This window comes from Aedes aegypti, chromosome 2 (assembly GCF_002204515.2).
Source record: "Aedes aegypti strain LVP_AGWG chromosome 2, AaegL5.0 Primary Assembly, whole genome shotgun sequence".
In the NCBI taxonomy this organism is placed as follows: Eukaryota; Metazoa; Arthropoda; class Insecta; order Diptera; family Culicidae; genus Aedes; species Aedes aegypti.
The window spans coordinates 62,233,219-62,260,235 of record NC_035108.1 but is presented as its reverse complement, the minus strand read 5'-3'; the positions used below and the strand labels follow the sequence as shown (position 1 = coordinate 62,260,235).

Genomic DNA, 27,017 nt, shown 5'->3' with positions numbered 1-27,017 from the left:
GTAGTGCGTGGTATTTTACAACACAAATCACAGCAATAACTACGTGTTTATATTCAAAAACTGGTAATTTACGAAAAGCACATTATGGACTGCTTTCAGTTAAGAAGCCACCCCTCTACAATAAGGTTATTAACTTCAAATAATATTTTTTTTGTGATCGCTCTCGAAAACACTGTGAGAAGTGTGGGAGGAGAGAGCGGAATATGAAGGGGGGAGTAAGGTGCCATATTAGCGACCATTTTGGTACTCAAGGAGATATGTCCTTAAATGATTAAAAACAAAATGATTGACAAATAAATGTTATATGAAGAGCGTCGGTCCCTCAAGGAACATCGAAATATCGAAATAACAAATAATCACAATTGGAAGAGCACGGTGTCTTTTTCATGTAACTTTATAACAAAAAAATCGGCATGTCTCAAATTTCGACCAAAGAAAGACAAGACCTTCCTCTTTCATTTGCTGCTAAAATGAAAATAATCCATCGGGGGGTCTAGTGCACCTTTTTTTCAATTTTGTTGTTTGTAATATCATTTTAAATTCACCATAAATTAATAAATTTTGGTGAGGTGAACTGTTGAAACGGATTTAGATGAAAATGTTGCAAAAATCTAGAGTCAATATCTTGTAGACTATATTATATTAATATTATCATAATGCTGACGAAAATACACATCCTTTTTGAATTGATGTTAGAAAAAGAGTTAATGAATTCATACAAACATCGATAGGTTTCATTCATAACACCTGTGAAAGATTGATCGTGTGATCGTAACATTTTGCTTAGAGATCTCAATAAGTACTGTAATGTTTAGTTTTAGCATAGTTTAATTAGAGTGTACGGAATTCTATAGTAACTCATGAAACAAATAAATTCAATCAGCTTTGCCAATGTTACTCAGTAATTTAACGATTTTGTTAGGTTAATAATGAAATCATACGAAGCTTTATCAAAAATAACAGGTGAATCATAAAAGTCTCCGATTACACCGAAAAGGAGTCAAAAATGGTGAATTTTAGTGCATACAGACTTGTTTGCTACTTACATCAAGCAGATCTAAGATACTACACACTAAGCTCATTTTACCGGAAATCGGTGAATTTCACCGTAATCTCAACAGCTGAACAGTTCGGTGAAATAAAACACCGTTATTCCGTCGAAACTTTTACTGTAAAAATTTACCATACACCGTTAATTTATTTTATCGAACTGTTCAGCTGTTGAGATTTTACAGAAATCCGCAAAATTATTTAAGTGTGTATGTTTCGTATAGCTATGTTGTGCTCAAAACTTATAGAAGCGCCAACTTGAACGACTTTTGTTGCTAATCTTCCATCAAAATACGTTCAAGTTGGCGCTATAATTGAATTAGAAGAGTCACAGGGATTCAAAATCATAAAGTTTGAGCCGTCGCATGTATAGTTTTGGTGCTAAAACTTAGTGGTTCCATATGACGGGTTTTCAGGGGGTCATTTCGGTGTCCCAAAAGGACCAGAATAATCATCAATTCATTATTTTGTCAAAATACATTCAAACATAATAAATCGTTATGAGTTGGAGACAATTCATTTGGATTTTTGGCATGAATCCGAATAATTTCATCGAATGGTCCAGATTGGCCAGCTTCCAGGCGCCAAGAACCGGTTCCGCATGGACCATACTGGACCGAATTTTTCAAGGGATGTGCACCGGTAATTGGTTCCTTATAACAGATAAATTTTATGCCAAAATATCCATCAACCGAATAATACCGATGTGAATTACATATACGAGACTGCGATGGAAATCAATTTTTCGGATGTTCCGAATTTCTGGAACTGGGTATGGATAACTAAGTGATTTGAAAATCTCTTTTCATAGTCCACGTGAATACCTATTCAACAATATGAAGACGGTTTAGATTACTTGTTTAGTTACGAAAATACAGTTTGTCAAAGTAAGGGTCTCCAAAGGTACTTTTTCAGATGTAGCAGGTTCCCGGTGGCCACAGTGACGCAATTCCGGATCTCCGGAAGGGTTTCCAAAAATCGACATGTGTACCTTACATTTAAGTCCAACAGAACTAAATTCGGTCAACAGACTGATTTTTTCAAGCTGTTTGAATTTTCGGGTCGAAAACGACCCTAAGTCACAATTTGTAACTGTTTTTTTTTTCATGGAAGGGGGAGCTTCAAAATTTATGTTTCCGCAAAAATAAATGTTCCCACAAAAAATACCTAATTGTCAGAAAACCTCAAATTGCTAGGTTATTTTAATCAATCATTTGAATTTTGAATTTGGTCGAAAACGACCAAAGGTCCACACTAAAGTTAAGTTAAGGTACCGTGGGGTAAGTGGATACAGAAAAATCAATGGTCTACATCATTATTATGTACAGCTTAAGTGAATAATGTAGTTCAAACTTTTTTCTGTGGATAACAAATGAGGGACTAATATACTTCAAATAATCATTTATTTAGATTTTTCTGATTTTTATGTATTGAGTATGAGGGACTTGAAAATTTGCGCCGAACGATCCACTTACTCCACCATCGTGGGGTAAGTGGATCACCAATAAAAAAAATCAATTCTCAACACATATATGGTGTGATTATGTATACTCAGAATGATATTGCTCTCGTTCTTTTTATTAGTGCTGGTTATGTCATGATTTGATACTTTAAAAATTAAAAAGTGCCTTAATTATATGATTAAGAATATTAATACAGTAGTTCACACTAATTCGAACAAAAAAAAACATTGTAGCTAGAATTATTTGGATAAAATTCTTCTATATATTTACAAAAGTTATACTGAAGTATTGTAGGATTATTCCTAACGAAGTTTTCAAAAAACACTGGTAGTTTAAAAATATTAGTTACATATATGTTTGAGTAACAAACTGAAATCCTCTTATTCTATTTATGAATGTATATCTATTATCTGTGTAGAACTATTTATATGGTCAAATAAGGTACGATATTATGTTTTCAATTGGAAAATTTGTATATTTTGCTCTTTTACAACTCAGCTTTAATAAACCACGAAAAGTTTTGTTTGAATTTTGCAATATTCATTCTCTTATATTTTCTTCCACCAGAAATATTAACATAAATTTTAGGTGTATTAATTCAAAATTTCTTTAGTCAATTAGACTGATTCAAGCTAGTAAAGAGAAAAAGTAAAAACAAAACAATATTTGCGAGTATTCAAACTTATTCAAATTATCGTAAGCAGTCAGCCAATAAATTATAATAATACTTGATCCACTTATCCCACCCCATTAAAAAGTGGGGGTAAGTGTATCATGTCCAATATATCTGTATTTATTTATAAAAATCACATATTTTTCATTGTGATTCATTCAATAAGAACTGAAATGTTCACCATGCGTTGAAAAAACTAGTAGAATTTGATTTAAGGCAGAGACAATGGATGGGCCCAGATAGCCGTAGCGGTAAACTCGCAGCTATTCAGCATGACCAAGCTGAGGGTCGTGGGTTCGAATCCCGCCGATCGAGGATCTTTTCGTTAAGGAAATTTTCTCGATTCCCAGGGCATAGAGTATCTTCGTACCTGCCACACGATATACACATGCAAAAATGGTCAATCGGCAAAGAAAGCTCTCAGTTAATAACTGTGGAAGTGCTCATAAGAACACTAATCTGAGAAGCAGGCTTTGTCCCAGTTGGGACGTAACGCCAGAAAGAAGAAGAAGAAGAACAATGGATTTTTGATTGACGGAAAACAATTTTGAAATTAATTGATTTTTGCAGCCAACAAGTTTGCTTGTGTTAGTGTACGTGTAGTACCAGTTTTGCATTAGTATCAGCGTGGACGTAAGAACATAACCTAAAACGATGCAATGGTGCAAAAACATTCAACATATTCAAGTATTTATGCTCAATATGGACAAATGATCCACTTACCCCACTGATACACTTCCCCCATTGTACCTTATATCCCAAAATCAATAAAAAAAATAAAAAAAAATTGTTCTAGACCCCTCGACCGATTATTTTTGTTTTGGTTGCAAATGAAAGGGAACAATCATGGCTTTCTTGTGGCAAAATTTCAGACATGCCGAATTTTTTGTTTTGATATTGCTCTATGGAACACACCGTGAGAGAATTATAATGTAGAAGAGTTTTTAGAGAATTCAATCTTTTGCACCATAAATAAATTCCTCCGTAATTAGGCGGCATCCACAAATTACGTAACGCTCTAGGGGGAGGGGGAGTAGGCTCATGCGTTACGGCTCATACAAAAATTTAAAAATTTTCATACAAAAAGCGTTACGGAGGGGGGAGGGGGTCAAAAATTTCCAATTTTAGCGTTACGTAATAAATGGACGCTGCCTTAGCACAATCCGGATCTATCTATTCGTGCCATCAGCAGAAAGCTTGGAATAGTACATTCTACGGTGTCTCGTGTTTAGAATCGGTTCTACGAACGTTTGGATCTCCGTATAGTGGTATCACAAACGGGTAGTTCAAGCTTTCAAGAGGAATCTCAACAGTTCAGTTAGAGATGTGGCGGAGATACTGAATCTATCCAAAATGTTCGTGCAAGATTCGAAAAAAACGTGTACCTGAAGGAATGCCTCAAAAAGCGTCTACTTCTTCTTCCGAGGTCACACGATGGTTCTACGATTTTCTGGCCACATTTGGAATCGTGCCATTACTCGAAAGATGTTTTGGATTGGTACAAGTCTAAGGAAATCAATTTCGTTTTGAAGAATCTCAACCCCCTGTGTTCGCGCTCAAATAGTGGTCCCCTACATCATCACCAGCAACATCCAACCCACCCGAAGCCAGCAGCATTGCGCGGTCACTCACTGATGTAAACAATCACTCATGAGCGACGCGCGCGCACGCAACCACCGTTCGAAGTTGGGACATGTCCAGAATCTTCTAGTATCCCTCCGGCATGATATATAAAGCGAGTGGAAGTGTCGCTTCGGTGAATAGTATTCTCTGACCCGGCAAACGGTCAAGTGCTAAGTATAGGTAAGGGGCGGTCCATTAATTACGTAAGACAATTTTGGCGGTTTTTCGACCCCCCCTCCCCCCATGGTAAGATTTTTTGTATGAAAATTACAAATAATTTGTATGGCGCGTAAGAAATCTGAAACCCCCCCTCCCCCCATAATCCCTTACGTAATTAATGGACCGCCCCTAAGTGGAGTGAAGTAAATCCGAGCTGGCTAAAGCTCAAGTAAAGTGTGGTGTTCAATTGAAGTGAATAAAGTAGGGCAAACGCTCCCTTAGTGGAGGTAGCTCCAATAGTGGAGGTATTGTGTTTTGGCCTGTTTTGCGCTAATAAATGATTATGTGATATTTTTCTACTATGAACGATGCGAAAATGATGCAAGTAGTCGAATAATATTCATGAAATTTTACCGTGAAACTATTTAAAACAATTATTTTGCTTAAAACTTTTGCTCCTTTGTACCTATAGTGGTGCATCAGTGCCCATAGTGGAGGGTCCCATAAGAAATCAATGGATTGCGTCACTAGAGGAACCATTCTTAAAACATACCTCCACTAAAGGAACAGTGTCATCCTTTTATTGGTGCAAGGCTTTTTGTAAGGAAATTTCAAATGAATCGTGATGTTTATACATTTGAATGATAGAAGGATTTGAGATCTATCGAATGATACGTTGAAATCATATATTTCATGAATTTATCACCATGCTTTAGCAGTTTTCCCTTAGGTGCACATGGTACACTTGTCCTAGTGTTTAGTTGATTAGTCATTCCACCCCCGTGTTTCTTTCACCGAGGAAAGAAATTCCCGTTTGAGGCACTGCGGCGCCTCAACACCCCTAACGCACCGGAACTGCGGATAATTCAAAAGTACTGGCCCATCATGAAGCAGGCACTTCGGAAGCATCCTAAGGAAATGAAATCGGATTAAGGCAGCCTTACAGTTGTGCAGTTTGCTGATAGTCTTTTCAAACTCTACTCTGTTCAGTGAGTCCACAACTCATCCGTCATCATCAATGTTCACGCTTTTTTTCGCTATATGTCCAATTTTACCAATCAACAACTGCTGCATGTGCTTCGTCCCCCTGGCAGCCACCACTGTTTTATCGGTCAGCAATTTTACCTCCCGATCATGGCACTCTCTGGCACTCTTCATCAAACCAGTTGCCTTAGTCGGTGACCAGTGCCCACCAGATTCCGCACAACTTCGTGGATAGGGTCCCATAGGCTGTTGACATCTCCAAAACGTTGATTATACCCTACTGCTTGTCTATCTGCTTTTTGTATTTTGCAACTAGCCCATCGGTTGACAAGCGTTGGATATTAAAACGCAGCGTTCTGTAATTCTAAGGAACTCGTGACGCTAATAGCATGTGATCTATTTGGAAATATGCTTCATCATTCGAGTGTCGCCAAGTGTGTTTGAGATATTCTTGCATGCAAAGTAGGAACAGATGATTTCTATTCCTATAGCAGCAGCATTGGTAAAGGAAAGTGCGGCTTTCCGTTCCAATGACGGGTCAGAAGAAGTCTTCTTTTCCGATCTGCGCCCTTTCGTCGCCGATGACTATCTTGACATCTTGTTTTGTGAACTCTCCGTAGGTCTATCTAGGCTCTAATAGAACTCATTCTTCATGTCATCGGGCTTATCGTTCGTTGGCGCATATATGCTGATCAGGTTGTAGCTCCTGTTCTGTCGCCGCCGATATAGTAGATGAATGTAGTACTTGAATGAAATGTTTGCGATGGGATCTACGGCTCGGAATTCACGATCTCCGGTTTTGGGCCAGTGTATTTCCTGGATAGCTACCACGATCTCGCCGACATTCCGTAAATCACGAGCCAGGAGCCCAAAACGCGCGGGTTTATTCAAAGTTCTCAGTTCCAAGATCTGACTTTCCGTTCATTGTGCTTCATTCGTTGCCGGCCCTGTTGCCGCAAAATCAATTCGTTTGCTCTACGTTTGCCTTTCTTTATTGGTGAAGAGTTTTCGATAGGTGGCCAACCAGGGTTGCACTTCCTACATCGTGCCTCCTCGGTTCTGACACCGGTGGGACCTTGGTCGTATGCTGACAGGGAAGGCGGCTCCTCTCTTCTGAGAGTGCTCATCAGAGCGTCTGATCTCCATGTTAGGAGTGGCTGATCATCGTCCTAGTGCCAGCGTGGGACTCTAAACAGTAATGTGTATGATGGTCCTTCTGCGACACAGGGGGTTGGCGCAAGCCTTACAAGCCAGCTGTGAAATCATAAGTACAGGAAGCATACCATGTAAATTAACACCGAAACAATCGACAAAGACCCAGGCATCGAAAACGGACTAACGGTTGAAAATTCGGTTCATGGAACTGTAAGTCTCTCAATTTCATGGGATCTAGCATCGTAGCAGGAGGTTTGCTGGAAAGGATCGACGGTATAGGGATGGTGGAAGTGGCGCCCAAGCCATGATGTCAAAATCGTTATCGGGGATCTCAACGCTCAGGTTGGCCAGGAGGAGGAATTCAGACCGATCAGAAGGAAATTCAGCACTCACCAGCTTACGAGCCAAAACGTCCTTAGACTGGTTGATTCCGCCGTCTCCAAGAATATGGCCATACGTAGTATCTACTTCCAGGACAGTCTCCCTATCGGTATACCTGGAGATCACCCCAACAGACTGAATCGCAAATTGACCATGTTTAGATTGATGGAAGACACTCCTGGAAGGAAATTGAGGGATCAGACGAGTGCAGCAAGTCACCCGTAAAAACGTGGAACGATAAGAACAGAAGCGAAGGCAGCAAACCCATCTATTACGGAAAAAAGTGCCGCAAAGGCTTTGTGCCGCAAGCCGAAATGTGCCGGGATAAGGATGAATGGAGAATGGAGGTATCTTGACAGACGAACATGAAGTGATGAAAAGGTAGAAGCAGCACTGGTATGAACACTAGACTGATGCAAGTTTTGAAGTTTTTGCTCCCCTATGCTTAAACGATGTCAATTATGATGAAAAAGATCCTCCCAAAATTTGAAGTGATTCGGAAGAAATTTGATTGTGCACACGCCATTTGAAGTTTATATCCCTTTCGGGACGGACCATATTTGAGTGATTATTTCAAAATTTACCTTATAAACTCATCATCTCGTAGAACAAAACATTCTTTATTTTGGCTATTCTATCACTCCATGAACTTTTTAGGGTCAAATTCAGACCTCAGGTCCGTCCCCAAGGCGGTCGATGTTCGAAAAAAAAAATATTTTTTTTTTATTTTTTTAGAAAGTTGTTCAAGTCATGCCTTTTTAAAAAATTTTGGACCCGTATTTTTTTATTTCGTCATTAGGGTGCTCTTTCGTGAGATAGGGTGACCCAAAAATTCAGAAATAATTATGTTTTTTTAATGCACATTGAAATTTAAAAAAATAATGTACTTTAATTAATATGATTTTTTTTATAAATGGAACGAGAACAATGTACGAGAGATAAAAATACTTCATATTCTCTCTAAGATTCAAAGCATCACGTGACGATGACTTTTATCGAGATTATTCAAGAACTAGTCTACGTCATATAAAAATGGGTAAACATACATGTATGAATAACTTGAAAACTAATTGGCTCAATCAAATCGTCTTTGTTTTGCTATGTTTGTTTATATCCTCCTAAATTATGTGGGATTTTTCCTCAAAAATAATTATGCAATAAAAATTAAAATTGAAAATAATAATAAACCTTCGAATTGTTTAGTGGAATACCTATAAATAAATGAAAACCGAATTGAAAACTATATCATTTTATTCCACTACAGTTTGTATCCTTTGACAGTTACGCATAATTCGACCTCCACTATAAGGCCTTTGTCAGAGTCGTGTACTAGACTCGAAAATTAAATTATTTTTTTAGAGACTCCCTCCAACCTCTTTCACTCACTTTACCTAACATATACACTATCACTTTTGAAATCACATAGCCCTCCTTCAAATGATGCTTGAACGATGTTTTTGTTAAGGTTGGTAACATGGAACTAATTTATTTTAAATAAGTGGAATCATTCATTTTATTCCTAGAGCTAAAATGGAAACGTCAAAATATTCAGTCTGCGTAAGCAGCTTTCCTAAAAATTCATGTAAATTTACGTCATATGTGTCCGACAGCTTGGACGTTTTTAAGTGCTAATAATTACCATTAAATTTCTTCTTCTTCTTTCTGACGCTAAAGAAGCCTGCTTCTCAACTTCTCATGAGCACTCCCCAGCAACACACATGTTGTAATTGTGTATTATCAACTGATATATGACCAAAACTAGTCATATAGAAGTTGATAATACACAATTATAACATGTGTGTTACTCGGGCTTCCACAGATATTAACTAACAGCTCTCTTTGGCAATCGACCAATGTTGCATGTGTATATCGTGTGACAGGTACGATCATACTCTACGCTCAGGGAAGTCGAGAAAATTCCATTTACGAAAAGATGCTCGACCGGCTGGACTCTAACCTACGACCCTCAGCATGATCTTGCTTAGTATCTGCGTGTATACCGTTATGGCTATCTGGCTCCCAATATAAAATTTGCTTTATTTTATTTTTTACATCGAGTCTATTTGCTTAAAATGGAATTTAAGGGGTCTATTTTGTAAATCGAGCAGATTCATGTGACTCGTCTGTAATCACTGTCGATCAAAGCAAGCAGGCATATTTCAGATGTCACCCGTAGACTCCAATAGTAATCTAGTCACATAGAGTGACAATTGTCGAGAAACTCGAGTGACAAAGCCGTGTCGAGCGAATTTTTTGGTCGACAGTGACTCCAGTCGAGTCATTCTGATCGACTCGACTTATAAAATAGACCCCTAAGTCATTGTAATACAGTAGAGACCCGATTTTGTCAGCCCCCGATGAATTTTAGGCTGACAAAATCGGGAACCTGACAATTTTTTCTGTTTTTCAAATTTTAACGTGTTAATATTTGCTTATGAACTACGTTTAAGACCTACATAGCTTTTAAAGGGGGGCGAGGGACATGGGCGTAGTTAGGTTTTTTTTTTGTTTATCAGGGGGAGAAAAGCGGCCCTCACAATTTCATTCTCAAATTTCACGCCAAAGGATCCCTTTGATCGGCAATTTTGCTCTGGCCTGTAAGACAACCGGCATCAATCTGAATCTTAGTTCTACCTAACCGTTGAATTATCTAAGCATTTTTCTTAGGACACCGCAATTCCTAAGAAAAATCAATCGAAAATTTCTTTAGGTTTTTTTTTCAGAATTTCTTTTAAAATGGCATCAGTAATTGCCTCGAAGCTCTTCTTGCAATTTGTTAGGTATAATTAATAGAATATTTCAACTGGAGATTTCTATGGAAATTTTAAAACATTTTTAAATTCGTCCAGAACTGTTTTTAAGATTTTTATAGAATTGTTTTAAAAGTTTCATCAAGAATTTGACCTGGAATTGTTGTAAAAAAATTGTTTCCAGTATGAAAATTAAAAAAATAATATTTTAAGAAACTTTCTTTAGTTTGCCATTTTTTGTGCTCTTAGAGGTATTCATAAATGACATTCGATAAAGTCGTGAATAAATATCTGAAATTATTGCCATACCTATGGGATGATTCAATGCTTGAAAAAGATCTTCGTGAAATTCCTGGTCGAATTAATGAAAAATCTCGTGAGATGATTCCAGTAAGAATCCTTCATAATCTTAGTAGTTTTGCAAAAAAAAATAGAAGTGAAATTAAAAGAGACAATTTACACCGTCTTCAGCACGTAGGCTGCACAGACTGAACGATCACCAACATTAGGCAACGGACAACACGAAACACTCAGTAGCCCAGTGATGAATTTTTCGTTTGACGAAAAGTTTTCACCGACTGGAGCGGGAATCGAACCCACACCCCGTGGCACAATACGCCTAAACGACTGACGCCGCTAACCGGAATGCCACGAAGCCCACAATTAGAGGAATTTCTGAAGAAATTTCTAAGACAGTTTTGAGAGGAGTTTTTGAAACTATTGATGAGTCCTAGGCCAAACTACATTAAGAATACTGTGAGCAAATTTCATCAAAATGTTACTTTGAAGGGATACTTTCAAGAGCTTATAGAGTTATTCAAGGCAGAAAACAAATAAAACATTAGGAGGAAATTTTAAAGGAAATCTTCGAGATATTACTTAAAAAACCTGAAGAATGTAACAAAATGTGACTAATGAGTTAAATTTCCAGTACAAACGGTTCCCTGGTTCTCTAGATATGTGTTCTTGAAAATCCGAGGTTTGGCTTCGATGCATCTTAACCTTTAGAGAAATTTTTAGAGGAATTCATGAATGACCCTACATACCAAATTTCTTTTTCGTGAACTCGGCTGTGTTTTTCGGTTTTTCATTTTTAACAAATAATTGCCAGGTTGCCAAGTAACGAAGCACGATTTACTGATACTCGAGAATGTATGTAATTCGTTTGTCGACTACTCAGTTGTGCATATCTCCATTGCGGACTGTTGATAAAACCTTCGAACAATGTCTGGCAAGATGTTTTCAAAAAATCTGATGTTTGGTAGACTTTTTAAGTTTTGTAATCTACCATGACGTAACTACTGCATAAATACGAGTGCTGGAGACAATCTTTGAAGAATTCAAACACAAGATTAATTCTCATAGTAAAATTGTCTTTTGTACAGAAGAAGGATTGCCATTACCCCCTCTGGATACGCCCATGCGTACATGACATCGAACATCGTCATCAGTATTAATGTAAACGGGTACTACATGACGAAGACAATTTTTGGATATATTCAAGATAGGCTGACAAAATCGGGTCAAAAAGCTGACAAAATCGAGGGCAGACAAAATCGGGTCAGTACTGTAGTAGTTTTTAGTAGTGTGTAGGATTGAAAGAACTATGTCGGATAGCTTACATATAACAGGGAATTCAAAAACCCATTTAAAAAGGATTGACAAAATCAGGTCAATAACCATATTAAAGAATGAATTTGATTTTTGAAATTGTTATTCCAGCTAATTTAAAAATTACAAAGAACAATCAATTTTTTTTAATGTATTTAAATATTTGGAAGCTTCCAGATTTGAAAATAAAGACACTGACAATGATTCTAATAGTACAATACAGAAGACAGCTGCAAACAGTAGACTTTTTGATTTTCCATTAGCTTTTAAAGTTTCGCAATCGGTGTGACCGTTAGATTACTAAGGAAAATGTAAAGCTCGACCATACTCGTAAGTTTTGTTTTCCCTTTCGTTTCGGTTGCATGTACATTTTTAGCTGTCAATCCTACCGTAGAAAGTTTCCTGGAAAGCATTATGTACGATTATGGCCTTTAACCCGTATAGGCCTGAGTGAAAGCAAAAATTCTAAAACCCTCACCGCTCAGCGAATTCTTAATGGATTCAAATGACTTTTTGTCAGTATACTGACACACATATCTAGTTTCTAGAAGTGGACAGAGTAACGCGGAAATATTCTTGTGGCCGGAGTTATTCCGGTGGATCACTGGGTCAGGTCGGGTGAGAAGAGTACTGTGCGCTTGTGCCCCTCAAGGTAGGCAAATTTCAAGTCACAGATAATTTTCAGAATTGGCTATAATATGGCCACTACATGACGGAATTTTAAGAAAATTGCATCAGTGTATACCTTTTGATAAACAATTTAATTGGATAACTATGAGTTTTGCATTTGATTAATCCTACAAAAAATCATTTTCGGGTCCCGGAACGCCTCAAACTTATGATAAAGTGGCCAATTTATATCTGAACATCTGTGCCAAGCTTATGGGGACGCATTTTAGTGCAAAATTGTGTTTGATTTCTACTTTTCGAGAATTGAAACGGGTGAGTATCCAACAAATCTACAGCCGGTTCTTCCGGGCATAACGTCCTAATGGTCACATCCGATATATTTTAAACGGTGCAAAACACTTAATTTGTAATGTTGAATATCAGATCTTAATAATTTATGCAAATTAAAATTATTGTCATTGCAAATAAAGAAAGGTATCTTGGTATGTCCCAAAAAATAGTTCTTTTTCACCCGACTTGACCCAGTAACCCACCGGAATAACTCCGGCCACAGGAATATTTCCGAGTTCCTCTGGCCACTTTTAGAAACTAGATATGTGGGCCAGTGAACTGACAAAAAATCATTTGAATCCGTTAAGAATTCGCTGAGCGGTGAAGGTTTCTATATTTTTGCTTTCACTCAGACCTATACGGATTAAAGGAAGCATCACACGAATCAACGGACTAGCATGCAACGCCAAATGGCACAATCGTAATACGTATCTGACGAAAAAAATACTGCAGCGGGAATTGAACCTAAACTTCTTTGATCGATACTGCTAGTTGCTTTGCAAGTACAGATTTTTATTTTTAATATATCAGCTTATCTAAGTCTCAAAATTCCAGATTTAGACAATATATCTTTAAGCGTAAAAGGAATGAAACGATATTTTTTATATGAGCGGATAATCTAGACTCCATAACTTTATACATTGTTTAATAGTTAAGTAGACTATTTCAAACGCATTTCATACATCATAAACAACATATTTGCGAGTGATACCAGCAGGGGCCTTCCTTAGCCGAGTGGTTAGAGTCCACGACAAAAAAGCAAAGCCATGCGGAAGGTGTCTGGGTTCGATTCCCGGTCAGTCCAGGATCTTTTCGTAATGGAAATTTCTTTGACTTCCCTGGGCATAGAGTTTCATCGTACTTGCGAATGTGAAAATGGCAACTTTGGCAAGCTCTCAGGTAATAACTATGGAAGTGCTCATTGAACACTAAGCTGAGAGGCAGGCTCTGTCCCAGTGAGGATGTAATGCCAAGATGAAGAAGAAGAAGACTAGCATGGGCTGCATACATCAATAGTATGCCATTTAATAGACTCTGTGGTTCGGAAGCAAATAGTAAGTAAAGGTTTTCAGCTTCAGTTGTCAAATTTCATAAATATTATGGTAGATATTGAACCAGCATTCATTATAGAACACCAAAATGGATTATCGCGTCAACATGGTATTGATCGATTATCAAAGCAAGGGGATATTTAAAAATTACGTCCATTGTTTTTAAGTCAATCTAAATCCTCCCCATATCCACTATCACGCTTTTGCCCACATGCACTGTCGCACTTTCATACACCTCTACTCCCCTAAATGAATGACGTAATTTTTCAACGTTCCCCTAAACTTTTACTTTGTCTTAAACTTTGCTAAAGGAGATTTAAAATATTAAATGTGATTCCCAATCTATTTCAAATATGGACGTATAAAAAATAAAAGTTTTTAAACCAAAGCTATGAGTTTCTGTTACATAGTTTTCGAACGGTACATCATCCTTATGATTCGTATGAAATCACTCATTCATGTTTTAATGCAATATTATGCACTATTGTGGACATTAGAACCAGATTCAGCCACTTAATTCGATCATAATACTGAAAATGAAAATTGGTAGTCTACAACGAACATCGACCGGGTAAGTGCCGGCACCAGCACAATTGTGCTGGTCCCACTTTGTCCCTCCAGAAATATTTGCTGTGTGAATCAATTCTCATTTGGTCTTCACCATTTCAAAGAATGACTCTTTCACTCTCGATTCGTACCTGTGCATACCTAGAAAAAACGAATAGTTGAAAAGTTGCGACAGATAAAACTTTTTCAATTCTTACGGTGTTTGTTTACTTTTTGTTTACCCTGAGCTGGTGTTTTCTAAACACGATGTAAACAAAAGCTGTTGTGCTTGATTACAAGTATCAATGATAATTCAATAATCGAAATCGAAAAAGTTTAGTAAAACAATGATTTATTGGCTGAAATAGTCATTCGATGTCACGGGTGCCGAACAGCACAATTGTGCTGGTTCGTCCCGAAAGGGATATGGAGATTACTATGGAAAACGCCAATCTTTTGGGTTCAGCCCTCTATATCTTCGTCATAACATTTTATAGAAAAGTGATCACACTCATCTCATGTGAAAACTTCCCAGCTACAACTTTGCCGAAGATCACATTTTGATGGGACGTAAGGATAATTTGTTATTATTGATAACAAAGTCTAAATCATGCTGAGATGATCATTCAACTACTTTCAGAGCAACACTGCTTTTTTGCTGCAGAACATAGTAGCCTGGATTACTTTGATCTATTCTTCCCGCCAGGAGTATCACTGTTGCCTGCCGAACAGTTGGTGAAGCATGCTACATGCAAACCAAGTTTATGATGATGAATAACAATTTATCCTGACGTCCAATCAAAAAGTGGTCTTCGGCAAAGTTATAGCTGGGAAGTTTTCAAATGAGGTGAGTGTGTTTACTTTTCCATAAAATGTTATGACGAAGAGATAGAGGGCTGAACACAAAAGATTGGCGTTTTCCATAGTAATCTCCATATAAACTTCAAATGGCGTGTGCACAGTCAAATTTCTTCCGAATCACTTCAAACTTTGGAAGGATGCTATTTACCATAATAAAAATCGTTTAAGCATAGGGGAGCTAAAATTTCAAAATTTGCATCACTCTAATGAACACCTGAACGGCGCAGAGGATGAAGATCAAGGCAGGACGAATGCCTTCATTAGTACGGCGGATGAGGGGGACGTGCCAACTCCCACAATAGATGAAGTTAAGGATGCTATCAAACAGCTCAAGAACAACAAAGCAGCTGGAAAGGATGGTATTGGAACGGAACTTATTAAAATGGGCTCAGACAGGTTGGTCACTTGTATGCACCGATTGATTGATAGCCAGGATCTGTGATACAGATCAGCTACCGGAGGAGTGGAAGGATGGAATAATATACCCAATACCCAGACAACCAAAAGTCGCATGAAAGTTCACGTAATAACTCTTTGGTTCATACAAATTACATCGAACCCGCAAAACACGGTGAATAAAATCGTCAGATTGATGAGTTTCCTCGCATAATATGCGTTTTTTCTGAGTTCATTTGTATATTTTGTTTCGTCCCGTACACTCGTACAAGGTAATCCGTAGCAGCTAACAAATCAACATTTGTTATCATAAATTAAGTCGCATAAGAACACAGGTTAGTTCGCTAGAAAATTTATACTATCGCATTGAGTGCTTTTATTCATCACATAATATATGCATGTATATCGCCTCCACTTTTATACATAAAAGGCCTTTTCACGACATCTTATAAGTGAAATTTTGCACATACAAAGCCTCCCCATGATTTCATTATACGTACATTTTGGTTGCCTGGGTATACAAAAAGGGTGACAAGTTAGAATGTGAGAAATATCGAGCGATCTCCAATCTTAACGCAGCCTATAATGTGCTTTCCCTGATCATCTTCCGTCGTCTATTGTCACTGGCAAGCAGATTTGAGGGAATTTATCAACCCTGTTTCGTAGACGGGTGATCGACAACAGATCAAATCTTGATGTTGCGGCAGATCCTCCATCATTGCCGGAAGTCGTGCTTACTACGGACTTCACTAGACCTTGCGGTCTGGTAAACTTCACTTCTGTACTAAGTATACCATGTACAAGACGCTGATACGGGCATGAGACGTGGACAATGCTCGTAGAGGACCTGCAAGCGCAAGGAGTTTTTGAACGACGTGCACTTAAGGACTGTTCATTTTATAAAGTGGACACTTTGTTAATGCTATATCTTTTTTATTTATTGATAAAAATGTAATCGGTTTTCTGTGCATCGTTCAATTATTGTTCTACAATGCTATGAAAATATAAATTCTTAGAAAATACTTTTGGTTGAAGAGCTAAAAAGTTTTTCCAAAAACTCCTAAGAAAAGCTGTTTGTCAAAGTTTAACATTATTTTTTGCAAAACAAAAATCCTAATTTTTATGAACAAATAGTATGTTTGTATCCTTTACTATTCTACTAAAGGTATAGCTTTAAAAAAAATAAATATATTCCACCATTATCTGACATAAGGTTACATAAGTGATTAAGCCATTTCTGGCCAAATTTGCTGTTACACCATATTTTCACTCCCAGCAAAAGAGAAAAGTAAAAATTGAGTTCAAAACTTGTTAAAAATACTAAAGAAACTATATTTGTAAAAACGAGAGCTAAATAATAAGTTTGAACTACATTCTTAGGTATAAATTTCACAATTTTTGGTAAGTTCACTAAAAAAGTCTCATACTTTTAAAATCATGTACGCATATTTATCGATCTACAGCAAATTGTATGTAAATGATTTTCTCCAAATATTTCAATTGATAATCTCATAATAACATATTATGAAAACAATGTATGGAAAATGAAATCGATTTTAATACAGCAGTGTTGCCAATTTTGATGTTTGTCAATGTACATTGAAAGGTCTTCTAAGAATAAAGCAAATGTGTTTCTATTGTGCTTTAAATGTGACGTGGAGACTAAATACGTAGCTGTATGAAGGCGTAAGTTATTTTTTATACTAAAAGTATATTAGCACTTCCGTCAGGACGTACTTTAAACCAAAAAATTCTACTCATATCAGTTCCCTTCAAATTTAAAATATTTTTCTCTAAAAAATAGAGGGAAAAATGATTTTATTATATCTGTGAAATTGTTGCTCCAAAAATAAATTGTTTTTTTTTCCATCAGGCTTCTGATTGATGATGCTTTCGAAGAACAAGCTTTTTTTGAAAATAAAAAATATAAATTGTAGAATTATCCAGCCAACTTCTAACAAACATTGATTTTCATATTCTCCAAAATCGACCGTTCTAATCATTGTTCCATATTCATGGGAAAGTTAATAAATTTGGTAGCTTTTTTATTATCACAACATTGTACAACACTAGTCAAATGATGTACAGAAAACCGATTGAAATTTCATTGATAAATTCAAAAGTTACAGCATGCACAAGGTGTCCACTTTATAAAATGAACAGTCCTTAGCACGATGTTTGGCTGAGTATATGAGAACGGCGTATAAAGGAGAGGAATGAACCACGAGCCTGCGCAACTCTACGGTGAACCCAGTATCCAGAAAGTCACCAAAGCTGAAAGGGTAGGATGGGCTCGGCACGTTGTGAGAATGCCGGACAACAATCCAGCAAAAATGGTGTTCACCTCGAATCCAGCTGGTACAAGACGAAGAGGAGCGCAACGAGCTAAGTGGTTTGACCAAGTGGAGCAGGTCTTGGAAGTGTAGGGCGATAGAGGAACTGGAGGCTAGCAGCCATGGGCCGAGTTAGCTGGCGTAAATTGTGGCGCAGGTCATGTCGTGAAAGACGTAACGCCATCAAAAGGGAAGGACCTGTTGCTCTTATTCTCAGCGCTAGCGCAAAGTTCTGATAAATTCGTAGAATCAGATAGATCACTATAAATGCAAAAGAGGCTGCATGGTGGAATTTCGATTTGGCTAAGCTTAGGAAACAATACGGATAAAGTAGGTAGGTGTGATTTAGCAGGATCAGGGTCATTCGTGACGGCGCGCAAAGGCTACAAGACGGATCTTCAACTTTATGTTGAATGATCCTGCTGGAAAAAAAAAAATGATTCATATATTCTCTCGTTTGCGTTTGGTTTGAAATGAAATTTGTTGATAACATTAATTTGAATTTATTGATAAAATTAATGTAAACCAAAAAAATAAAACGTTTGCCCAAATACATTTAGGGTTTATTTTATCTTTTCTATTCTAGTCTATTTCCATTGAAAACACTACAGATCCATTTCCCTTGATTCAGCAAAAATAGCATCAAAACCTTTGGAAATAATTATTATGATATCATGTCTGAAATTATTTTTATTGACCTTTTGTTTTGTTGCTTCCGGACGGAAATGTTAACAAAGTGGATGAACATCGTAACGTTCGTCGCTAGTGATCACCACCCCATGGGCGTTGGTAAAACGTATAAGGTTGTTATAGGTAAGTTGAAAATATATCGATCACTTTGAAAAACCGAATAATGATAGATGTTTGATAGCTGATTTTTTTTTCATATATCTCTAAAATATTGTTAGGTCCCTTTTATAACCACACCAAACATATTTCACAAATCAAGTTTGATTCCATACAACATATTTTAATCCTAACAATAGTTCACAATGCAAATAAAAAATCCAAATTTATTACTCGATCATAATAATGAAAGGTACTTCTTTTTCAGATTCTTCTACAACCCTGCACCTCAACGTAACCGATTACATTCCATCCCGTCACATTGCACTGGAAGCACACACTGGTTTTCTTCGTCCACGCCTTGAATTTTGGTTTTTCAGCCACCGCAATCGAAGGCATTTGCCCGCCATCGACGATAAACCATCGCCGAAGCGACCTTCTGTGCCAAATGACCCAAAAAACACGACCATCATCGTCGATATCAGAAGTACCAGTAGAGTAAGGTGGGGTAAAAATATAATTTATATTTCACATTTTCCTTAGTTTTGCAAAAACTGGTATTTTTGGATATTAACCCTGCTTTGAAAAATTTTAATCAAAATTTAGCGTGTATTTCAATGCAAACATCACATTTGGATTGTTAAGAGGGATTTTTGATACAAAAGAATCAATATTTTCTGTTCCAGTCACCCAACTTTTGTCCAACGCTAGTTCCGAACTTTTGCCCTACGGGTAAAGACCGTTTACAACATTAAATTTTGGTCTGCTACATAGAATTAAAACTGGGTAAACATTTCAACACAAACTTGTTTAGCAAAACTGTAACCAATATGTAGAAAACCCACTGAGTGGTATTTATTTCCTTCCTAGTGTCATAGTATTCTCAAAATATATTGATTATTCCACTAAAGCCGTATTTTTGCCCCACCTTCCTCTAACAGCCGCAACCAAAGTTTTCCCATCGAACTAGAATCGCATCCGGAGTGGCCGTCGTCGTCATCCACGGAATTGCCACCGCAAACGGGTGTTCATAATGGCAATGGTGGTCGTCAGCAGCACCATCATCATCAGCATCCTCGTGGTTGCTGCAGTCGTAGTCGTCGCCGTTGGATTGGCCAGCGCAAGGTCATGGACGACAGGTGCGGCGAAGCGGTGAAACCAACCGCAAACGTCATTAGTGGCCATGTGGAACACCATCGTTGCCATCATCATCATCATCAGCATAAAGCGCAGAACTTTCAGCAGCCGGAAAATGGCCAGAGTAGCCTCGGTTTGAAGTTTTATTTCAAACATAACTCATTTTTATTTCAGGTGATTATGTGAATAATTTTGGGCAAATTTCCAAGCCTTTTAACTGCTAGGAAGGCTTGTCGGCTAGTTTGGTGGAATTTGAGTGGATATCCACTAGAGCAGAGCAGTAGTCATGTAACAGATTAGTAAGCATAGAAAAAAATAACATCGAAATCCGACGAATCCAACTTTAAAGAAGTACTTTTTATCCATTGCAATGTGGGCATGGAAGCACATGACGTCAAGAGGTCATTTCTACAACCTTTTTGCAGATTTTTATCAAAAATTCCTCCGTGATTTCATCAAGAATTACTCGAAATTTGTCTGCAAGAATTGGTCTTGATTTTGCAACAAATATTCATACAGGAGTTTCTAAAGAAGTGATAACATGAAGATATCCAGATTTTTTTAAGGAAACTCCAATTATAAGTAGATGAAAAAAACCGAATTTAGTACTATACCATTTAATTCCACTAGAGTTAACTAACTCTAGTGGAATTAAATGGTATAGTACTAAATTCGGTTTTTTTCATCTACTTATAGGTATTCTACTAAACAGCTCGAAGATTTATTATCTCCAATTATAATAAATCTTTATTCTGTTAAGTGTTAGTTTAGTACTTTACCATTTAAGGCCCTTACGCAATTAACCTTCGGGCTGTCGCGCTGTTGTACTTTGTACACCAGTTGTGATTTATATGCTATCATTTTGCAACAAAGATATCTACCGACACCAAACCAAAATGTATTCCTCAAGAATCATCTTAAGAATAATACTCAACGGTTTTTATTTACAGTATGACCCTTTATAATGCGGTAAAATCAACAAATGTACATGAAAGCCGCATAATAATGAACGCACTATATACGGTTCGAGTAAACCACAGTTTGAAATCGGTATATCTCAAAATCCAGATAATTTAGAAAAGTTGTTCTGGATGTGAAGCGCTATCTGATGGTACCGCATTTAATTCGGAATTTGATCACTAGGTGGCACTAGTGGGCATGGAAGTTTTACTTTTGTTTTGCAAATATATCAGGATCCAGATCATTTTGAAGGATGGGGTCTTTGGCAAAGTTGTTTAGTAAGTTAAGGACTATCATTGTTTGAGCTAGTTGATTCAAAATTTTGCCACCAAGCGGCGCTAGTGTGCATGAAACTTTTGTTTGCAGATATCTCAGGAGCCTGACCACTTAGAAAGATAGTGTCTTCGGCAAAGTAGTTCATTAGCTCAAGGACTATCATTATTTGATGGAAGAAATAAAATATTTTGCCACCAGGCGGCGCTAGTAAGCATAATTTTTTTGTTTTTCGGATACTTGACTTTTTAGACAGGCACGGATCTTGACTTTTTAGACAGGCACCTTTAGCAAAGTTGTTCAGAAGCTCAGGAACTATCATTATTTTACAAAATCTCGAACTTTAAGGTTTAAATAAAGAAATAATTTGAACTACTGAACAACTCTGCCGAAGACGCCATCTTTCTAAGTGTTCAGGCTCCTGAGATATTTGAGAAAACAAATGTTTTATACTCACTAGCGCTGCCTGGTGGCAAAATTTTGAATCAACTAGCTCTAACAATGATAGTCCATAAGTTATCGAGCAACTTTGCCGAAGACGCCATCTTTCTAAGTGGTCAGGATCCTGAGATCTACGATACAAAAGTTTCATGCTCACTAGCGCCGCCTAGTGGCAAAATTTTGAATTTCTTGGCTAAAATAATGATAGCCCTTGAGCTGCTGAATAACTTTCCCGAAGACGTCATCTTTCTAAGTGGTCAGACTCCTGAGATATTCGCAAAACCAAGGGTGTTGTACAAAGTACAACGCGCGACTACTCGCGTTACAAAAATTCGCGCGACGACTGAAAGGTTAAAGCGGAAGCGGTTCGCCAGCATGAACTAAAACATGCTTAAACTAATTAACTCATTACGCGTGGTAAAGATGGACAAATTATGGGTGAAATTATGAAAAAAAAACCACGTGCTCGGCTGGGATGCGATGAAATTAATCCGAGTTCACTGTCTGTTTGTCTGTGCTGTGGGATCACCTGTAAGCAAATTACGGCGCACAATTTCTTTGAAGAAAACAAATTTTCTTGCATAACTCACCAGTAAGAAAATTTTCTTTTCATCGAAGAAAATGTGCGCCGGAATCAGGGGTTTCTTGAGAAAATATTGCAAAATTCCATGGACTAATCTTGAGGACTAATTTAAAAAAACTTCTCTGAGCATTTGTTTATGAGTTTATGCGAACAGCTATCCGTGTAAGTCTTTGTTTACCTGGAAGAATCATCTGAAATCCTCTGGAAAGTATACCATAGAAAATTGCTGAAGTTTATTTTGATGGTAAAGTTACTGTCTTAGACTTTGGATTGGACTATGTAAATTGGCTGTAGATTACTGTTGATCAAAATAGAGATACCCTATCCTCACTTCGTAGAATTTGGTGAAATAAAACACCGTAATTTCGTCTAAATTTGACGGATTCCGGTGAATTTTTACGAATACTGTAAAAAATTACCGTTTTCCGTTAATTTATTTTACCGAACTGTCCAGTTGTTGAGATTTCACAGGAATCCGTGAAATAGTTTAAGTGTGAACACTTTTGTGGTTGTATGAAACCATCTGGCAAACCAAATTTTACAAATGTTGCAAAGAGAGAGGTGCATGAATGTCTCTAAACGATAAATCACAAATATGAATTGTTGTGTGGTTCTTATTGCATGGTAAAGTTTTTGACACATTCTAAGCCGTGTTTTTTTTATATTTTCTTTGATATGAAAAAGTGGCTCTCCCTAACCTAGTTAGTAGTTTCAATAAGTTTAACCCATTTCGAAATCGCTGCAGCATATATCTACTGAGAACGTTCTTCATTCAAGCTTATGACACGATTTCCATAGCTCAGTAGTGACAGATGTGCACCACAATATTTTCTAGCTGAAATACTGAAGCTTATTGATTGCAGAAAGCAATGGACCAATGCACGAGTTCACTATTTGACGTTTTAGCGGTGCCGTGTTATTTATGTGACCATGGAAACTAGTGAATTCGGCACCGCTCAAACGTCAAATTAGTGAATTCGTGTACTGGTCCATTGGGATGATCACAGTATTCCACCAGAACGCCAAGTTACAAACACTTCAGATAAGTAGGCCATGGAAAAGCTCACTGGTAAGGGATTCCACTTTACGCGGAACTAAAATATTTAAGCTCAACAGTCAAGCCCCTCCATTTCGCCCCTCCCACAATCTGAACCTACATCGCATTTGTCATTTTTTGCCACTTGTGCAGTCCTGGAATTTATTCTCCTTCCGGTAGAGCTTTGATTCTCGAGCCTTTTTGCTGTCACTTACACTGAACGAAAACTCCAGTCTTCTATTGAATGATTTGCAATTCACTTGGCATCAAATCTTCATATTCCTAATTTTGAATGAATATTGAAGAATATGATGCGTCCACCAGCTAATGAAGAAGAATCATCCAATTCTGAAATGATTTTCAGTTTACATCCGTATGACAGTTAGTTGGAAGTTGAGTCTAAATAACACATATGAATAACATGCAAGTATTGACAGATTTTATTATCTGTCATGTTCCAAACATAAAATCATTCAATTATCGTCAAAATTGTCATTTGGAAAGCGAATGATTCATAGTTCCAAATCATTCCTGATAATCTTCTCTTAGTATAAATATGGCGGCAGCGGTGTGGTTAGTTCTCCCAAAGATTTGGCATTTCTCTGTGGATTTTATCTTGGATTTTACAGTTCAGGTTGTGATGCATTTGTGATGAAACAACCCATTTTTACTCGTAGCAGATGTTTATTTTTTTGAAGGTTCCATATCCAAGGATTTTGATGTAGGGCACAGCAGTCGGTGGATGTTTGCTTCAGGCAGGCGTATTGCAGACAAATTGACATTTCCATTATAACAAGGCTTGACTTGCCAATAAAATAAATAAATTTATGAGTGAAATCATCGATAATCTGAACTTATTTCGCACAATTTTGAATTCTTTTCAATTATAAATAATATGCAAGAGGGATTGTTTACATTAGTGTATGATAATCATTCAATTCTACACATCTTTTAGAAGGATAGAAATCATTTGAAGACCGAATGATTTTCATTCGGTGTGATTTGTAAACAGATGATTTCAACGCAGATGAAAATCATCTTGAATTTGTCTGAAAATCGGTATGGGGCTCGGATGAGGCAAAAGTCATTCAATTCATGGCGGGGGATTTTGTTCAGTGTAGGTGCTTTTGGACGATGATGTAAAGATTTCTTTCCGGGAGCGAACAAGACGAACGGGCAGGAAGAAGAATGACATGTCACGTACAGCCAAAGGCGATTAGAGTCTGGCAGTCGGGAGCAAAAATAATGGGGAGAAGTTTTGTCTGGAGTGTGCGATGTGAGTGCGCATGATGGATGTACCGTACACAGTAAGGCTTCCATCTAAAGCGCTGTAGGGCATTAGAAAAATGCAGATAAAGCTTTTACCGTGGTTTGGCCTACATAGCCGTAGCTGTAAACGCGCAGCTATTTAACAAGATCAAGCTGATGGACATGGGTTCAAATCTCGCCTGTAGAGGATTTTCTAAGGTTGTAATTTTTTGTGCCTTCGCAGGACATAGAGAATCTTCGTGCTTGCTACACAATATACACGTACAAATCTGGTCAGTTGGAAAAAAGCTCTCATTTTCTAGCACATTGAGTTGAGAAACAGGCTCTGCCCCGGTGAGAAAGTAATGCTAAAAAGAAGAAGTTGAGGTTCGTAGTGAACGAGTTTTGAATTTATTGAGTACAATATGATTTCGTATGACATTTGCACGAGTTTAAACTGCATTTACATTGTATTTTCAACTTGATGCTTGATTAACCCTAACGTAAACAGCGCAAAAAATAACATTTAGCGCGGGGATTCACTGTTCTTCAAAAATATGCAATGAAGCTAGCATTCAATACTTGATGCACGTACATGTACAAAAATAAAGAGAAAAACATTTTGCAGTGCGATCCTTGAAATCAACTGTTTGTTCAATAAATGTTGCAACTCATATTTTTTAATTTGAAGCTATAGGAGCTGTAGGATAGTTCTTGTCGTACTTTAATCATTTTGAAAAATGACTCAGGGGCTGTTTGTAAATTGTGACAAATATTGGAAATTGAACACATTGTTCAACAACTTCGAAAATATCCCAATCATGCACATTGCAAATCCTCAAATTTGACTTGACTTAGATACATTTGCATTCTTATCGTCCTATGAAATATTGCTTTATTCACTATCTGTAACTATCATATAACATTAATTTCTAATAACAATTAAACATCTCAAATTTATCCATAGCATACACTGGGACGCTTGTTGCGTCACATGGTGGAACGACATTTCCGTCGGTCACTTCGGCACCTGGAGCTGATGCTAGACGACATGGACGTGCTTCATCGGAAACTGTACCGTTCGCCAAACTTCAAACTGGAATCCACCTAACGGAACATCAAATCCACTCAGCTAATGGATTCTCTGTCGGACGTTGAAATTGTTGCAGGAGGGGAGCGGTCGTTACGTTGAACATATGCTGCACCATATCGGTTACCATCTAAAATCGAATCGGATTGAGAAGTTTGTGTTGAAATTTCGCTGTTACTAGGAATCAAACCTTCACCAAACCCCCAAGATTGTCCATCACTGCGCTGGGATCCATTTGAAACTCGAAGTAATGGTGATTGTAATGCAAACTAAAGCGTTAAAGCATCAAACATGTACTGACTATATTCGACATGATATTTTAGCATTTGTTATGCATTGATTAACATCAACCATTTGGAATATACATTTCATGGCCTTCGCGGAGAAGGTCGTGAGCATTGGTTTGGGAAACACTCGAGAAATATAAACAGTTTAAAAGAATCTGTTATTAATTTTTTTTTTGGAAACTGATGACAACTAGCATCTCCGCAATCGTGGAATAAAAAAATCGTAAAATTCGGTAAAATAAACCACATATTCTGAACTGTGAAATATGCTTTTACGAATTCATCTGAGAAAAACAAATGCTTTCAATTGAACTTTTACAAATTCACCGAATGCGGAAAAATTACCAAATTATGTTAGGCTTTAACATATCATTCGGTGAAGATAGATTTTTTTCTACTTTCATCAAAAATCTGTGAAATCATTTGTCTGCCATATTAACAACCGCTGCTTGAGTCAAAATTGATGCTTTTTCAAGTGAAGAAAGCAAAATAAAGTAAGAAGCAGAGTGTCTTTTCAAAATGGAAAATAGTTCGAACTTCCAAAGCAAGCGAATGCCATTGATATTTTGTAAGAGTCAGTTCTGTCTTAATGAAAATGAGGCGTGTGAAAATGGAATCTGATTATTTGGCTTTACATCAATTATCTTGATAAAGCCTCGCCAACAATAATTCGCCAATTCACTCGGCTCATGGCTGCTTCTCTCCATCCTCGACTGTGACCCACGCTCTCCAGGTCCTGCTGCACCTGGTCAATCCAATAGCTCGCTGCGCCCCACGCCTTCTTGTTCCGACCGGATTCGTAGCGAACACCATCTTTACAGGGTTGTTGTCCGGCATTCTTGCAACATGCCCTGCCCACCCTCACCGTAGAGTTGAGCGAGCTCGTGATTCATCCTTCGCCGCCACACGCCGTTCTCCTGTACGCCGCCGAAGATTGTCCTTAGAACTCGGCGTTCGAAAACCCCAAGAGCTTGCAAGTCCTCCTCGAGCATAGTCCACGCCTCATGGCCGTAAAGGACTGCCGGTCTTATGAGCGTTTTGTACATCGTACATTTGGTGCGGGGGTGAATCTTTCTTGACCGCAGAGCCCATAGTAGGCACGACTTGCGCTGATGATGCGCCTTCGTATTTCCCGACTAACATTGTTGTCAGCCGTCAACAAGGATCCGAGGTAGACGA

At 37.6% G+C, this 27,017-nt stretch overlaps 1 protein-coding gene across 2 annotated transcripts in view; it reads left to right on the top strand.

Annotated features, from left to right (window-relative positions):
- The window catches only part of LOC5577556, a 30,964-nt gene extending 4,972 nt beyond the window's left edge, over window positions 1-25,992 (top strand). Inside the window, exons 2-5 of one of the 2 annotated variants that reach the window (XM_021840989.1) lie at window positions 18,735-18,810; window positions 19,052-19,286; window positions 19,725-19,922; window positions 25,429-25,992. In XM_021840989.1, coding sequence (XP_021696681.1) covers window positions 18,738-18,810; window positions 19,052-19,286; window positions 19,725-19,922; window positions 25,429-25,501 — 579 coding nt within the window. In that variant the 5' untranslated portion in view covers window positions 18,735-18,737 and the 3' untranslated portion in view covers window positions 25,502-25,992. Of the gene's footprint in view, window positions 1-18,734; window positions 18,811-19,051; window positions 19,287-19,724; window positions 20,095-25,428 lie in introns of both variants that reach the window. The other variant, XM_021840988.1, reaches the window with a different exon arrangement.
- The last annotated feature ends 1,025 nt before the right edge of the window (window positions 25,993-27,017 follow it).